This window comes from Cebidichthys violaceus, unplaced genomic scaffold (genome assembly GCF_023349555.1).
Source record: "Cebidichthys violaceus isolate CVI_PGR_0920_01 unplaced genomic scaffold, fCebVio1.0.p SCAF_24, whole genome shotgun sequence".
NCBI classification, from domain to species: Eukaryota; Metazoa; Chordata; class Actinopteri; order Perciformes; family Stichaeidae; genus Cebidichthys; species Cebidichthys violaceus.
The window spans coordinates 1,257,191-1,273,403 of record NW_027176417.1 but is presented as its reverse complement, the minus strand read 5'-3'; the positions used below and the strand labels follow the sequence as shown (position 1 = coordinate 1,273,403).

The 16,213-nt window shown below is 42.4% G+C and overlaps 1 protein-coding gene across 1 annotated transcript; it reads right to left on the bottom strand.

Annotated features, from left to right (window-relative positions):
- Positions 1-2,867: 2,867 nt before the first annotated feature.
- LOC137879016 (scavenger receptor cysteine-rich type 1 protein M130-like) lies at positions 2,868-14,335 on the bottom strand. The gene is made up of 9 exons (XM_068719580.1): positions 14,082-14,335; positions 13,704-13,988; positions 9,561-9,884; positions 9,186-9,467; positions 6,166-6,480; positions 5,788-6,072; positions 5,091-5,420; positions 3,870-3,952; positions 2,868-3,769 (listed from the first exon to the last, which is right to left on the bottom strand). Exons 1-9 carry the CDS (start codon positions 14,197-14,199, stop codon positions 3,641-3,643), a joined length of 2,151 nt encoding a protein of 716 aa, XP_068575681.1. The 5' UTR covers positions 14,200-14,335; the 3' UTR covers positions 2,868-3,640.
- Positions 14,336-16,213: the final 1,878 nt, after the last annotated feature.

Below are 16,213 nucleotides of genomic sequence, written 5' to 3'. Positions count from 1 at the left end.
CTTTCACCCACCCTCTACCCTCTAGCCTCCACCCACCCTCTACCCTGAGGTACACCTATTTCCTGGTGAATGATCAGCTCACATTTCTAGTATTTCCATCAACTCCTCTGGTGTTTACCTTCAGCAGGCGGATCTGCTGGGCTCAGACCTCCAGTGTGAGGAGGACAGTGTGAAACTCAGCCAGGTCCAAACCGACAGAGGAGGGTCTCTGCCTGTGCAGTTGTAACGGAGCGCTGGGATTGGTCACAACAGCTCTGATCTCGTTCAACAGCTGGATGTTACCCGTGCTTCTTGTTGTTCCCGCTGCAGCTGTTGTGCGTGGCCGTGCTGTAGGGCGGCCTTGCCGAGGTAGCGGTCCTCCGGGTCCTGGACTCTGGTCCTCACCCCGTCCAGCAGCCCCTCCAGCTCTGTGGCCCTCTCAGACTGCTGAGCCGCTCAACTCGTGTGCTCATCAACCTCCTCTCTAAAGACACACACACACACACACACACACACACACACAAAAGGTTTGTTCTAACAATGCAACAAGTGCACGTTCTCTTCTATTGTTTTACTTTAAACCATGACTGTTTAGCCACATCACGTTCTCCTTTTGATGAGAAATGTGTCATTTATTATCTATTTTTATAATTTTGATTTGAGGCTGATAAAAGTATTTAATATATGGTTTGTTATCTCTGGTGTAACACAGCAGCCTTATAACTACAGTACTTCTTTTGACGAAATGAAGGCTGAAGTTTCATACCTGCACTGAGCTGGAGGACAGGTGTGTCTCTGTGATTCACATCCTCCCACTGGACCTGCTCCTGCTGAAACACACACAACCAATGAGCACACAAACACCACAGAGCAACGTGGACCTGTGGCAGAAACCGGAGCTCTGAAGTCACCTGGAACTGCCTGCTAGTCCACAGATAAACATACGTCTTATTGCTGCTTTGTAAATAATGAGTTGTCCTGCTGTCCGTGTCCATTTCTAAATGTCTTCTACTGCAGCACACTTCAATTTGAACACAGCTTTCTGAGCCTCCTGTCACAACCGACCGGTGATCAGGTGTCTGCAGCTCCTGCACCACCACAGGTGATGACAGGCGGTGCATTCTGGGATGAACACAGTGATGGTATGGTGCTGATGGGGACTCACCTGGTCCATGTTTCACCGCACTGCAGGAGAGAACCATTATGTGTTAGAGTTCATGGAGCTTCAGTGAGATCTCATTCTGGCAATGAATTCAATTAAATGCTGAACTCGGTTTAAAAATCAGCAATTTTAGGAAGCCGAGCTGTGGCGAACAACACACAGACAAACATTAGAAAGAAAACTATTCATGAATTATTCTGGTATATTCGGCATACAAGTAGCCAACCAGGCGAGACTTTGAACTCTTTAAAATAGCAATAAAAGGCCACATTCTGAATGGCAGCGGTGACGTCACCTCAGGTAACGTAACGCAAGTAGTTCTTTAGCTCGGCTAGCTTCAGTAGCTAACACGGTAGCGTTACCACTCCATGTTAGCTGTGCATTTGTCACTGTGCTGGACTTTGGAGGTGACAGGTCCGGCTTTATTTACTCGGTAAGTTACCACTTGTTGCTGTTGCCGTTACCGGGTACCGAGTTTTCTGATACTGCGCAGCAACAGGCGCTACGGTTTTACTCACTCCACGTTCCACCGAGGTGTGAGGAGAGTCAACCACTCTTTGTCTCTTTTCCTGTAAAAGTTGCATAATCCTGATTGCTTAATAGTAGAGCTGTGTGTGTGTGTGTGTGTGTGTGTGCACATGTATGTACATTGTGTGTGTTAAACCACTGAATGAAGTGACTCATGTCACCTGTGTGAACTCTGTTTTCGTCATCAGCTGCTTCAGCTTCACGTGTTGGAGAACATCGCCATCATGTGGACAGAGGGAGCAACAGCAGCTTCACAGGCTTCACAGTTACATTTAGAAAAGACCATGAAACCGCCTTTATTCTGTTGTTGTAAACTGAATCAAAGGTTTTACACAGACTTAAGAGTCTCTTTGTTGATCCAGACCAGGTTTATTAAGTCTCCATCAAGAGGGTTCTGACCCAGACCTGGTCTTATGTGGACTAGATGATGAAAAAAACCTGTTAAATGGCCCTTTGTTCTGTTTTTGTAAAGTGAATCAAAGGTTTTAAAGATACAAATAAAGGTTTTAAACACACTGTTTTAAAACAGACTTAAGAGTCTCTTTGTTCTCTGATATCAAGCTCTACCACTGCGTACCCTTGTTGCTAAGCGAGGTTAAGAGAGGAACATTTTCACATCAAGTCCGGCATGATGTCGTCTAACTCAAAACTTTAGCTTTCCATGACAAACTTCTCCAAGAAAATAGAAAAAATAGATTGTGAAAGTTGGGAACAATACAGATAAAAAATACTTATCACATCATTTTGACTTAATCTCTTATTATTTTGACTAAATATCTTTTAAAAAAGTACAAAAATAAGCAAAGTTCTTATGAAATAAGAAAAACCCATAATTACAACATTCTTATTAATAAGCAAAATCCTTACTTACATAATATTGTAAATTCATGAAGTAAGAAGTAAGATACATTTTAATGAAAAAGGTAATTTCGGGAATTACAAAATCAAGTGAAACGCTCATGATTTAAAACAAAATCTTTTATTCTATTTTTTTTAATTCCTTAATTACAAAATTGACTCAATTTACAAAGAACAAAAATTAGCTAAGTTATTGTGAAATAAGCAAAATCCTTAATTATAAAAAACAAGCTAAATCCATAATGACAATGTTCTTATGAAATAAGCAAAATCCTTCACTATAACAAAAATGGTAAATTCCTTGATTGCAACATTATTTACATTCATTAAGTAGAAAATAAGCAAAATTCTTATGAAATAACAAACATCCTAAATTACAAAATTAACCAAAATGCATGTTTTAAGTAAAACCCTCTAATTATAAAAAATAAGCAAAATCCTGAATAACATTCTTACAAAATAAGAAAAGCCTTAATTATAAAAAATTAAAAAAAAGAGTAAAATCCTTAATTACAAAATGAAGTAAAATCATGAAGTACAACAATGAGCAAAATAGTAAAATTTCTGAAAGACAAATAAATGAGGTTTTAGGGGCTGATCACAGCGGGACCTTGTTCATATTTGTATTATGATTATCTAAATCTTGCTCACTACAATAAGTGAAGTCATGAAGTTCATTATATGTTTTAAAGGACAAACACCAACAGATTGTCAACATTGAGTATCGCTCTACAGAATGTAGAAGATATAAGTCAATGTTTCATGTTTATTCTAATATATCACATTAATAGTGATCCTGATAGTCTTTGGTTTCTGCTTGGACTCTGGTAAACCTGCTCTCAAGTCTAGTTTCAAATGAAACTTTATATCTGTGAGGTGTTTTTAAAGATTTACGTCTTCAGCAGGAACCAATGGGCTTGGAGCTGAGAGCCACAGACAGGAAGTCAGAAGGTATGGAGAGACCAACACATTGTTGAGAGTAACAAAGACAGGCTATAATAATGCAATATCATATTCAGCCTTCTTGTTTCAAGGGAACATGCGTATAGAAGGGAGCTGATGGTGGTTGTGTGGTAGAAATCATCTGGATGTGAGATGAGCTCCTTGGAGGAGCTACTCTGCTCCCTGAGCTCCTTCTTCTTCTTCCGCTTCTTCTTCTTCTTCTTTAGCTGCAGGAACACCCAGGTTATAATGATCCAGCTCAGTGTTCTTCTGTCTGCACGGCATCCGCCCCCTGTTGGCCTGGAGAAACATGACAGCACAGTCCTGTCTTCAGTTCACTAAACACAGAGCGAGAGCTTCATTTCAGTCGCTGGTCTAAACAACAGACGTGTGTCAGTACCTTACAGTAGGAGTAAAGGGCAACGGTCACCACCAGCAGAGTCAGCATCAGGACGATCGCTTTGATGATCAGAGGTGTTGGATCTGAACAAACACATGGACAGTCATCACATCACACGACATCATGAGTCAAACAGCTCCCATTGACACTGAAACCTACAATCACTGACACGTATTACTCTCCATGTTTACTTCATGTTCACTGTTTGAACCACAGACGTTAGAGAAGAAGTGGACGTAGTCGTCGTGACGTCACTCATTGGTTTGTGGACTGTGGCCGTCGCCATCTTGGTTTTTTGCAACCAGTGAACAGGAAGTGACCATATTTGGACTGAGGAGGAGTGACGTAGAGACGCCTTATATGTCTCTGGTAGACCTGTCAATCACTGTGTAGCCCCGCCCTAAAGCATACTCTGCTTTACGGTCCATTTGACTCTAAATGGACCATAATGTACTAAATGAACATCATGTTGTATTGAAGAAGACTTGAAACTAGAGATTGAGACCATAAACTCATGTTTACAATGTTTACTGAGGGAATAAATCCAGAGAGAAGTAGAGTCATTTTAGACTAGACTTCTATACAACCAGAGGAGTCGCCCCCTGGTGGACACTAGAGAGAATCTGGTTAGTCTTGATTTCATGTTACTATGATGTCATCACCGACATCCTGTTTTCATCACCTGAGCTCCTGGTCAGAGAAGGACCATGCTACACTGTGATTGGCCAGTCAGCATTAGAGGGGCGGGACTTAGTGAAGAGTCAATTGAAAGCGTAATTGCTATCATCAACGACTGTCTCAACGTTTGGTTTCCAGGATAACCGTGGTTCTCTGAGTGAGGTATCGGAGCACACCGCCCTTCTTGCTTCTGATAAGTGGAGGAACGACACTTGAAAATGGCGAGTTGAGGGCTAAGGGGTGTTATGACTGATATGGTGGCAGTGGAGCTTTTGCGATTGGTCACATCAGAAGGTGTTTCAGTTCTCAGAGAACCAGAGTTATCCTGGTAACCAAACCTGCTCTGTCCTACAGTAGATTGTTAGCCGTTGCCATTTATAGACTGTGTTTAGGTTTGGTTACTATATGACATGTGTAACACAATGACAGGAGTCACAGTGTCACTCCAGAAACAACAACATGCATGGACCCTGTAGTCAGCTGATCATCTTCAGTCATTTTGGACCAATCATCTCCAAACCTGCATGTAAACAGTCAGCTTACCTAAGACAGTGAGAGAGAGCAGACGGCTCTCAGAGGAGAAGGTATGATTAAAAACATAGACGTGATAAACACAGCTGTAGCTTCCTTGGTGGGCGGGCTCTGCAGCAGGAAACAGGAAGTGGGCAGAGTGATTGACAGCTGGCTGAGTGTAGTTGTGTGCTGAGTTGGAGGAGGTGAAGGTGAGCTGGAAGGAGCCTCCTGGGTACTGTGGCTGGATGGAGCAGAGGATGGTGAAGGTGGAGCGCCTGAGCGCCCGAGCCCCCTGCTGCTGGGCCTTGGAGACCCCGTACATTGAGGAGGACACAGAAATGATTGGCTGAAGCAGCAGGTCTGTAAACACAGAGAGATGATAAAAGTTCACGTTTACCCTCCGTTGAACAAGATGGACCCTGAATAACGACGTGATGTCACAGGTCTGACAGACAGACAGACAGACAGACAGACAGACAGACAGACAGACAGACAGACAGACAGACAGACAGGTGTGTCCTGCCAGGTGGAGCTCAGCAGTCTATGGAGGCTTTGAAGCTTCCAGAAACAAGCCCACCTCTCTACACTTCAGGATGTCGTTGTCCTGGATAACTTTACAGTTCAGTCCAATGGAAACCCACTGACTGTCACTGTGACAGAGGAAGAAACATACTGGAAACATTGCTGTCAGAGATGATGTCATAGATGATGTCACTGATGGGCTTACCTGAGCAGGTGAGATCCATGATGGAGGAAGAGGAAGATGATCTGAAACAATCTCTCAGAGCAGATCCAGAGTGAACACAGTCAGAGTTGATCCTCCACACAGATCTCTCTGAGGACTCCTCTCTCTGTCTGATAGAAACAGCAGAGCCACAGTCCAGATCTCTACAGACAACATCTGCTTCCTTCAGGGTCCAGTCAGAGTCATCTACTGGTCTCCAGTCTCCTTCATGTTTCACCTCCAGTGTTCCTGCACAGCGACTGGCTCCTCCCACCAACCTGACAGGTTCTGAACAGAAACAAGAGAGTCGTCAGTAAAAGAACAAAGTGAGTTTCAGTAGAACAGAAATGAACCAGATCAAAGCTGCAGCTCCTCTTCTACCTGAGCAGGTGAGTCCAACAGCTTTGCCAGGTGAGCAGGTGTTTCTATCTGAACCTGAGCTTCTACAGTCCAGGAGAGCAGACTCATTGCCTCCACACTGGAACTCTTTGGTCCACATTGGAGCCTCCACTTCTCCATAGAGCGCCCCCCGGAGGACTGAAGGAGCCCCACAGCCAAGCTCCCTACAGACCACCTCTGCATCCTGCTGGTCAAAGTCATCTTCACACACTGAGGACCACCACTGGTTAGACTGGTTAGACTTCACCTCCAGTCTGCCTGAGCACAGATTGGTCCCATTCACCAGCCTGACAGAGTCTGGAGAGATGATAGAAGATGAAAGAGAAAGAGAGAAAAGACACCAGACACTAAATAACAAGCTGTCATGAAACAACAATTCAGAGATTCAATTCAATAATACAATAAGTCAATATTATTTATAATAATAATAATAATCAGTAACCAGCTAGCTAAGTTAGCTCAAAACACAAATATCAAAAGATCATAAAGTTAACATATTTAGTCAGACTGGGAGGAGAATTCTTTTCATGTTTACTGAGATTCAAACAGCGTCTGTCTTGTCTGCAATGTGAGCGTGGTCTTACCAAAGTAGGACACTTTGGAACTGCATTACCAAACGGAGCACAGAAGCTAAGAGACGGATTAGTGCTACTGGGTTCATCATGTTGTGCTAACAGAGAGAGTTTTCCTCTACTTCCTTTATTATCATGTAGAATTCAGCAGCAAGCGTTGTGGTGGAAGATGTTCAACATGAAAGAAGGGAGGGATGTTGCCTTGAAGATTGTGAGTTGTGTTGGGACCAGGACTCTACAGAGAATGGTATTCTGGACTCACTTGGAGGAGAAGGGCTTTGAACACAGAGACCTACTGCTGCACACTGATGTAAGATGGCTGAGCAGAGGAACATTGTTGTTGACATTCAGTGAGACTTTCTGAATCTTTCATTACATGCAGAAGATGCACAGCTAGAGGACTACCAGTGGCTTTTGGATTCAGTGTTTGTGACAGATCTCCCTTTACTGTTCAACGAAGCTGATTTAGAGCTGCAGGATTATGATGAACATGTCATCAACAGGATCAGTGAAGGAAACACGTTTCAAAGACACAACTGCTGTCAAGTAGGCTTTAACGCCGTGAAATTTCCTCACATGCAGACAGAAGTGAAACATCAGGACAAAGACATTGTGCAGCTTGACATCTATGAGGAGCAACATGAGAACATCAGAAGAGCTTCACTGAGAGATAAATAGTATCAGTGTTCCACCTGGACAGCTTTGCTGCTGAGACAGAGATTCTCTCACTGCACATTTACATTGAGATCAAATCAAGGGAAACACCTGGCATGAATGAAGAGTTATGGGACTTACTGATGGAACACAAGTATCCACACCTCAGAAGATGTGCCTTGAACTTGATGAAGAAACATGTCTCCACTTCAGCAACACCAGGTGCTGAGCCAGCAGAGTTAAACATGCAGAACAGTCACGTTTGAAAGCAGACAATGGAGAATCTAACGGTACACCGAATAAGGAAGAGACAGGTAAAGGCTCATGAAGGGATAGAGCCACCTCAGAGAGTGTTTTATACACAGATTCCCAGGATGTAGTCAGGGAGGGACTGGACCAAAACATAGGAAGTAGATTGTCACATAGATGAAGCCCTGGTGTAAAAGTTAGCTATTAAAACAAGTTAGTTCCTAATAAAGTTGGATGAAATAATTCAGTAACGAAATCAACCTGAAAGTAATTTAGTTTAATAAAGAGAAAGTGGTTAACTGAGGGATTAAGATCATTTAGTCCTAAATAAAGTAGGATGTAAATAGTTGAATAAGTAGTTGAAATAAACAGCTCTAAACAATATTGACAGCAAACAATGGGTTAACAAAACACCCTTCTCTCAAAGATAAACCTGTTGAGTACTTTCGAAGACGACTTCAAGACCTGAGGACATCAAACAAGTGACTTACTTCTTCGTGCTCGAAGCAAGAACAGGCACTCCGTGCATCTTACCAGGGGGCACATCGTATTGCTAAGTTAAAGAAGCCCCACACCACTGCAGAGGACCTGATCTTACCTGCAGCCATGGACATGGTGAGAGAGGCTCAATCAATAGGGGATCAACTGAAAACTATACCTCTGTCAAATGACACGATAAGTAGGAGAATTGAAGACATGTCGGATGACATCAAACAACAGACCACTGCTCCAATTAAGGCAAGCGGTCATTTTGCATTACAAATGGACGAATCTACTGACGTAACAAACAAATCAGTTTTACTGGTTTACGTGAAACATGTGTGACGGGGACTGACGGGAACAAGAGAACTCCTACTACTACGACTGAAGAGGACATGTTCAGCTCAGGTTCAAACTGCGCCACCTTTTCATTAAATACATTTGAGAAGTTGAAAATGTTCCTCGATTTGGGTCGCGGCTTGTCATTAAGGGGTGATGGTGGGTCCCGCAGCCAGACCAGTTGAGAACCACTGGCTTAAAGTAAGTGAGAGTAAAAAATCATTTAAAAAACACTGATAGTGCCTTCAGTTTGAGCTAATTCAGATTTGTATATTTGTCCAAACAATTTGTTAACTCATTAACTTTTGGTTTCATATTATTTCAGAAAGTACTATTTCTTATGTTAAAAGGTTTCTAATTTGTGTTATTGCTGTTTTGTTTCTTGTCCCCCGAAAGGGTAAATATTGTTTGAACATTGTAAAAAGCAGTCAGTAAACCTTTATTTCCTTTTCATCCCAAAAAGTTGTCTGTGGTCAGTTATTTAAAATAGAGTGTGGTCTAAGTGTTTAGATCTATTAAGTTTGACAGTTTATTAAGTTTATTAAGAGCGTAATATAAATAATCTAAATTTCACCCAAATCAGGTAAACCTTGGTGGTAGCTACCTTAGGATACCAAACACCCCATCATTCCAGTTTAAAGGGTAACTTAGGTCTACTCTCTATAGAGTGTTGGGGTGCTACATAGATGATGTCACTGATGGGCTTACCTGAGCAGGTGAGATCCACGATGGAGGAAGAGGAATATGATGTTAAACACTCTCTCAGAGCAGATCCAGGGTGAACACAGTAAGAGTTGATCCTCCACACAGATCTCTCTGAGGACTCCTCTCTCTGTCTGATAGAAACAGCAGAGCCACAGTCCACATCTCTACAGAAAACAGCTGCTTTCTTCAGGGTCCAGTCAGAGTCATATACTGGTCTCCAGTCTCCTTGTTTCACCTCCAGTGTTCCTGCACAGCGACTGGCTCCTCCCACCAACCTGACAGGTTCTGAACAGAAACAAGAGAGTCGTCAGTAAAAGAACAAAGTGAGTTTCAGTAGAACAGAAATGAACCAGATCAAAGCTGCAGCTCCTCTTCTACCTGAGCAGTTGAGTCCAACAGCTTTGCCAGGTGAGCAGGTGTTTCTATCTGAGCCTGAGCTTCTACAGTCCAGGAGAGCAGACTCATTGCCTCCACACTGGAACTCTTTGGTCCACATTGGAGCCTCCACTTCTCCATAGAGCGCCCCCTGGAGGACTGAAGGAGCCCCACAGCCAAGCTCCCTACAGACCACCTCTGCATCCTGCTGGTCAAAGTCATCTTCACACACTGAGGACCACCACTGGTTAGACTGGTTAGACTGGTTAGACTTCACCTCCAGTCTGCCTGAGCACAGACTAGTCCCATTCACCAGCCTGACAGAGTCTGGAGAGATGATAGAAGATGAAAGAGAGAGAGAGAGAAAAGACACCAGACACTAAATAACAAGATGTCATGAAAGAACAATTCAGAGACACAATTCAATAATACAATAAGTCAATAATATTTATAATAATAATATGCAATATTTATCATAATACATCATGACATAATACTGGTTCAATGCCTACATTGTATTGACTGAGGAGTTTTCATAAGTACATATGACATAAGTAGAACGGGTCACAATGGTAAAAACTAAAGTAAGTGGATCAGACACGAGGTCTAGACCAGTGGAGCCCATCCAGTCCATCTGACTGGTTTCAAGTCGATCATGAGAAGCTCAGTCCTAAACATGAATCATGAAATGATGTGTTGTGCTTCTGTTGTGCTCGCTCCGCTCTAGAACGGTGTAACCACACAGGTGTCCTATCCTGCCAGATACAGTTCAACACGAGGGTGACAACACATCACATTACACACATTAAGAAGTTATCAATGAACACAAACACACTTTTACATGAAGGCTACTATGAACAACACTTTAACAACTTCAACAACCATCAATAACAAACCACTTTAAAGCTTTGGCTTGTGGTGCATGCTGGGTAATGTGTAGGAGGCCACTTCTGGTTCTGAGAAGTGAAGTCAGTGCTTCATGTGTTAAAGCTGCATTCTCTCTAGTGTCCATCAGGGGGCGACTCCTCTGGTTGTATAGAAGTCTAGTCTAAGATGACTCTACTTCTCTCTTGATTTATTCCCTCAGTAAACATTGTAAACATGAGTTTATGGTCTCAATCTCTAGTTTCAAGTCTTCTTCAATACAGCATGATGTTCATTTAGTACATTATGCTCCATTTAGAGTCAAACAGACCATAAAGCAGGGGATGCTTGAGGGCGGGGCTACACAGTGACTGACAGGTCTCTACCACAGCGCAGTCGTTTCACAACTTTAACCCTTTCAGTGTGTTTTCACTTCATGAAAGTTAATTGTAATATTTTGGTTGCATAACAATGGTTGTACTGAGCTTCACCCTCTTGTGTCACTTCTGGTTGCAACAAAATAAGATGGCGACGTCCAACAACCTAAATTTGAGGTTTGTAAATGATAGTCCAGAAACCATTGGATGACGTCACAGTGACTACGTCTACTTCTTATAAACGGTCCATGGCTCTGTCCTGTTGTTGCTCGGCATGTTGGGAGTCGTGGTCACAGTGTCAGTGACAAGCTGGAGAAGTTTACAACTGTCCATGTGATCAACCAGCTAGCTAAGTTAGCTCAAAACACAAATATCAAAAGATCATAAAGTTAACATATTTAGTCAGACTGGGAGGAGAATTCTTTTCATGTTTACTGAGATTCAAACAGCGTCTGTCTTGTCTGCAATGTGAGCGTGGTCTTACCAAAGTAGGACACTTTGGAGCTGCATTACCAAACGGAGCACAGAAGCTAAGAGACGGATTAGTGCTACTGGGTTCATCATGTTGTGCTAACAGAGAGAGTTTTCCTCTACTTCCTTTATTATCATGTAGAATTCAGCAGCAAGCGTTGTGGTGGAAGATGTTCAACATGAAAGAAGGGAGGCATGTTGCCTTGAAGACTGTGAGTTGTGTTGGGACCAGGACTCTACAGAGAATGGTATTCTGGACTCACTTGGAGGAGAAGGGCTTTGAACACAGAGACCTACTGCTGCACACTGATGTAAGATGGCTGAGCAGAGGAACATTGTTGTTGACATTCAGTGAGACTTTCTGAATCTTTCATTACATGCAGAAGATGCACAGCTAGAGGACTACCAGTGGCTTTTGGATTCAGTGTTTGTGACAGATCTCCCTTTACTGTTCAACGAAGCTGATTTAGAGCTGCAGGATTATGATGAACATGTCATCAACAGGATCAGTGAAGGAAACACGTTTCAAAGACACAACTGCTGTCAAGTAGGCTTTAACGCTGTGAACTTTCCTCACATGCAGACAGAAGTGAAACATCAGGACAAAGACATTGTGCAGCTTGACATCTATGAGGAGCAACACGAGAACATCAGAAGAGCTTCACTGAGAGATAAATAGTATCAGTGTTCCACCTGGACAGCTTTGCTGCTGAGACAGAGATTCTCTCACTGCACATTTACATTGAGATCAAATCAAGGGAAACATCTGGCATGAATGAAGAGTTATGGGACTTACTGATGGAACACAAGTATCCACACCTCAGAAGATGTGCCTTGAACTTGATGAAGAAACATGTCTCCACTTCAGCAACACCAGGTGCTGAGCCAGCAGAGTTAAATATGCAAAAAAGTCACGTTTGAAAGCAGACAATGGAGAATCTAACGGTACACCGAATAAGGAAGAGACAGGTGAAGGCTCATGAAGGGATAGAGCCACCTCAGAGAGTGTTTTATACACAGATTCCCAGGATGTAGTCAGGGAGGGACTGAACCACAACATAGGAAGTAGATTGTCACATAGATGTAGCCCTGATGTAAAAGTTAGGTATTAAAACAAGTTAGTTCCTAATAAAGTTGGATGAAATAACTCAGTAAGGAAATCAACCTGAAAGTAATTTAGTTTAATAAAGAGAAAGTGGTTAACTGAGGGATTAAGATCATTTAGTCCTAAATAAAGTAGGATGTAAATAGTTGAATAAGTAGTTGAAATAAACAGCTCTAAACAATATTGACAGCAAACAATGGGTTAACAAAACACCCTTCTCTCAAAGATAAACCTGTTGAGTACTTTCGAAGACGACTTCAAGACCTGAGGACATCAAACAAGTGCCTTACTTCTTCGTGCTCGAAGCAAGAACAGGCACTCCGTGCATCTTACCAGGGGGCACATCGTATTGCTAAGTTAAAGAAGCCCCACACCACTGCAGAGGACCTGATCTTACCTGCAGCCATGGACATGGTGAGAGAGGCTCAATCAATAGGGGATCAACTGAAAACTATACCTCTGTCAAATGACACGATAAGTAGGAGAATTGAAGACATGTCGGATGACATCAAACAACAGACCACTGCTCCAATTAAGGCAAGCGGTCATTTTGCATTACAAATGGACGAATCTACTGACGTAACAAACAAATCAGTTTTACTGGTTTACGTGAAACATGTGTGACGGGGACTGACGGGAACAAGAGAACTCCTACTACTACGACTGCAGAGGACATGTTCAGCTCAGGTTCAAACTGCGCCACCTTTTCATTAAATACATTTGAGAAGTTGAAAATGTTCCTCGATTTGGGTCGCGGCTTGTCATTAAGGGGTGATGGTGGGTCCCGCAGCCAGACCAGTTGAGAACCACTGGCTTAAAGTAAGTGAGAGTAAAAAATAATTTAAAAAACACTGATAGTGCCTTCAGTTTGAGCTAATTCAGATTTGTATATTTCTCCAAACAATTTATTTACTTATTAACTTTTGGTTTCATATTATTTCAGAAAGTACTATTTCTTATGTTAAAAGGTTTCTAATTTGTGTTATTGGTGTTTTGTTTCTTGTCCCCCGAAAGGGTTAATATTGTTTGAACATTGTAAAAAGCAGTCAGTAAACCTTTATTTCCTTTTCATCCCAAAAAGTTGTCTGTGGTCAGTTATTTAAAATAGATTGTGGTCTAAGTGTTTAGATCTAATGTTAAGTTTGACAGTTTCTTAAGTTTATTAAGAGCGTAATATAAATATTCTAAATTTCACCCAAATCAGGTAAACCTTGGTGGTAGCTACCTTAGGATACCAAACACCCCATCATTCCAGTTTAAAGGGTAACTTAGGTCTACTCTCTATAGAGTGTTGGGGTGCTACATAGATGATGTCACTGATGGGCTTACCTGAGCAGGTGAGATCCATGATGGAGTAAGAGGAAGATGATCTGAAACAATCTCTCAGAGCAGATCCAGAGTGAACACAGTAAGAGTTGATCCTCCACACAGATCTCCATGAAGACTCCTTTCTCCGTCTGGTAGAAACAGCAGAGCCACAGTCCAGATCTCTACAGACAACAGCTGCTTTCTTCAGGTTCCAGTCAGAGTCATATACTGGTCTCCAGTCTCCTTCATGTTTCACCTCCAGTGTTCCTGCACAGCGACTGGCTCCTCCCACCAACCTGACGGGTTCTGAACAGAAACAAGAGAGTCGTCAGTAAAAGAACAAAGTGAGTTTCAGTAGAACAGAAATGAACCAGATCAAAGCTGCAGCTCCTCTTCTACCTGAGCAGGTGAGTCCAACAGCTTTGCCAGGTGAGCAGGTGTTTCTATCTGAGCCTGAGCTTCTACAGTCCAGGAGAGCAGACTCATTGCCTCCACACTGGAACTCTTTGGTCCACATTGGAGCCTCCACTTCTCCATAGAGCGCCCCCCGGAGGACTGAAGGAGCCCCACAGCCAAGCTCCCTACAGACCACCTCTGCATCCTGCTGGTCAAAGTCATCTTCACACACTGAGGACCACCACTGGTTAGACTGGTTAGACTTCACCTCCAGTCTGCCTGAGCACATATTGGTCCCATTCACCAGCCTGACAGAGTCTGGAGAGATGATAGAAGATGAAAGAGAAAGAGAGAAAAGACACCAGACACTAAATAACAAGCTGTCATGAAACAACAATTCAGAGATTCAATTCAATAATACAATAAGTCAATATTATTTATAATAATAATAATAATCAGTAACCAGCTAGCTAAGTTAGCTCAAAACACAAATATCAAAAGATCATAAAGTTAACATATTTAGTCAGACTGGGAGGAGAATTCTTTTCATGTTTACTGAGATTCAAACAGCGTCTGTCTTGTCTGCAATGTGAGCGTGGTCTTACCAAAGTAGGACACTTTGGAGCTGCATTACCAAACGGAGCACAGAAGCTAAGAGACGGATTAGTGCTACTGGGTTCATCATGTTGTGCTAACAGAGAGAGTTTTCCTCTACTTCCTTTATTATCATGTAGAATTCAGCAGCAAGCGTTGTGGTGGAAGATGTTCAACATGAAAGAAGGGAGGCATGTTGCCTTGAAGACTGTGAGTTGTGTTGGGACCAGGACTCTACAGAGAATGGTATTCTGGACTCACTTGGAGGAGAAGGGCTTTGAACACAGAGACCTACTGCTGCACACTGATGTAAGATGGCTGAGCAGAGGAACATTGTTGTTGACATTCAGTGAGACTTTCTGAATCTTTCATTACATGCAGAAGATGCACAGCTAGAGGACTACCAGTGGCTTTTGGATTCAGTGTTTGTGACAGATCTCCCTTTACTGTTCAACGAAGCTGATTTAGAGCTGCAGGATTATGATGAACATGTCATCAACAGGATCAGTGAAGGAAACACGTTTCAAAGACACAACTGCTGTCAAGTAGGCTTTAACGCTGTGAACTTTCCTCACATGCAGACAGAAGTGAAACATCAGGACAAAGACATTGTGCAGCTTGACATCTATGAGGAGCAACACGAGAACATCAGAAGAGCTTCACTGAGAGATAAATAGTATCAGTGTTCCACCTGGACAGCTTTGCTGCTGAGACAGAGATTCTCTCACTGCACATTTACATTGAGATCAAATCAAGGGAAACATCTGGCATGAATGAAGAGTTATGGGACTTACTGATGGAACACAAGTATCCACACCTCAGAAGATGTGCCTTGAACTTGATGAAGAAACATGTCTCCACTTCAGCAACACCAGGTGCTGAGCCAGCAGAGTTAAATATGCAAAAAAGTCACGTTTGAAAGCAGACAATGGAGAATCTAACGGTACACCGAATAAGGAAGAGACAGGTGAAGGCTCATGAAGGGATAGAGCCACCTCAGAGAGTGTTTTATACACAGATTCCCAGGATGTAGTCAGGGAGGGACTGAACCACAACATAGGAAGTAGATTGTCACATAGATGTAGCCCTGATGTAAAAGTTAGGTATTAAAACAAGTTAGTTCCTAATAAAGTTGGATGAAATAACTCAGTAAGGAAATCAACCTGAAAGTAATTTAGTTTAATAAAGAGAAAGTGGTTAACTGAGGGATTAAGATCATTTAGTTATAAATAAAGTAGGATGTAAATAGTTGAATAAGTAGTTGAAATAAACAGCTCTAAACAATATTGACAGCAAACAATGGGTTAACAAAACACCCTTCTCTCAAAGATAAACCTGTTGAGTACTTTCGAAGACGACTTCAAGACCTGAGGACATCAAACAAGTGACTTACTTCTTCGTGCTCGAAGCAAGAACAGGCACTCCGTGCATCTTACCAGGGGGCACATCGTATTGCTAAGTTAAAGAAGCCCCACACCACTGCAGAGGACCTGATCTTACCTGCAGCCATGGACATGGTGAGAGAGGCTCAATCAATAGGG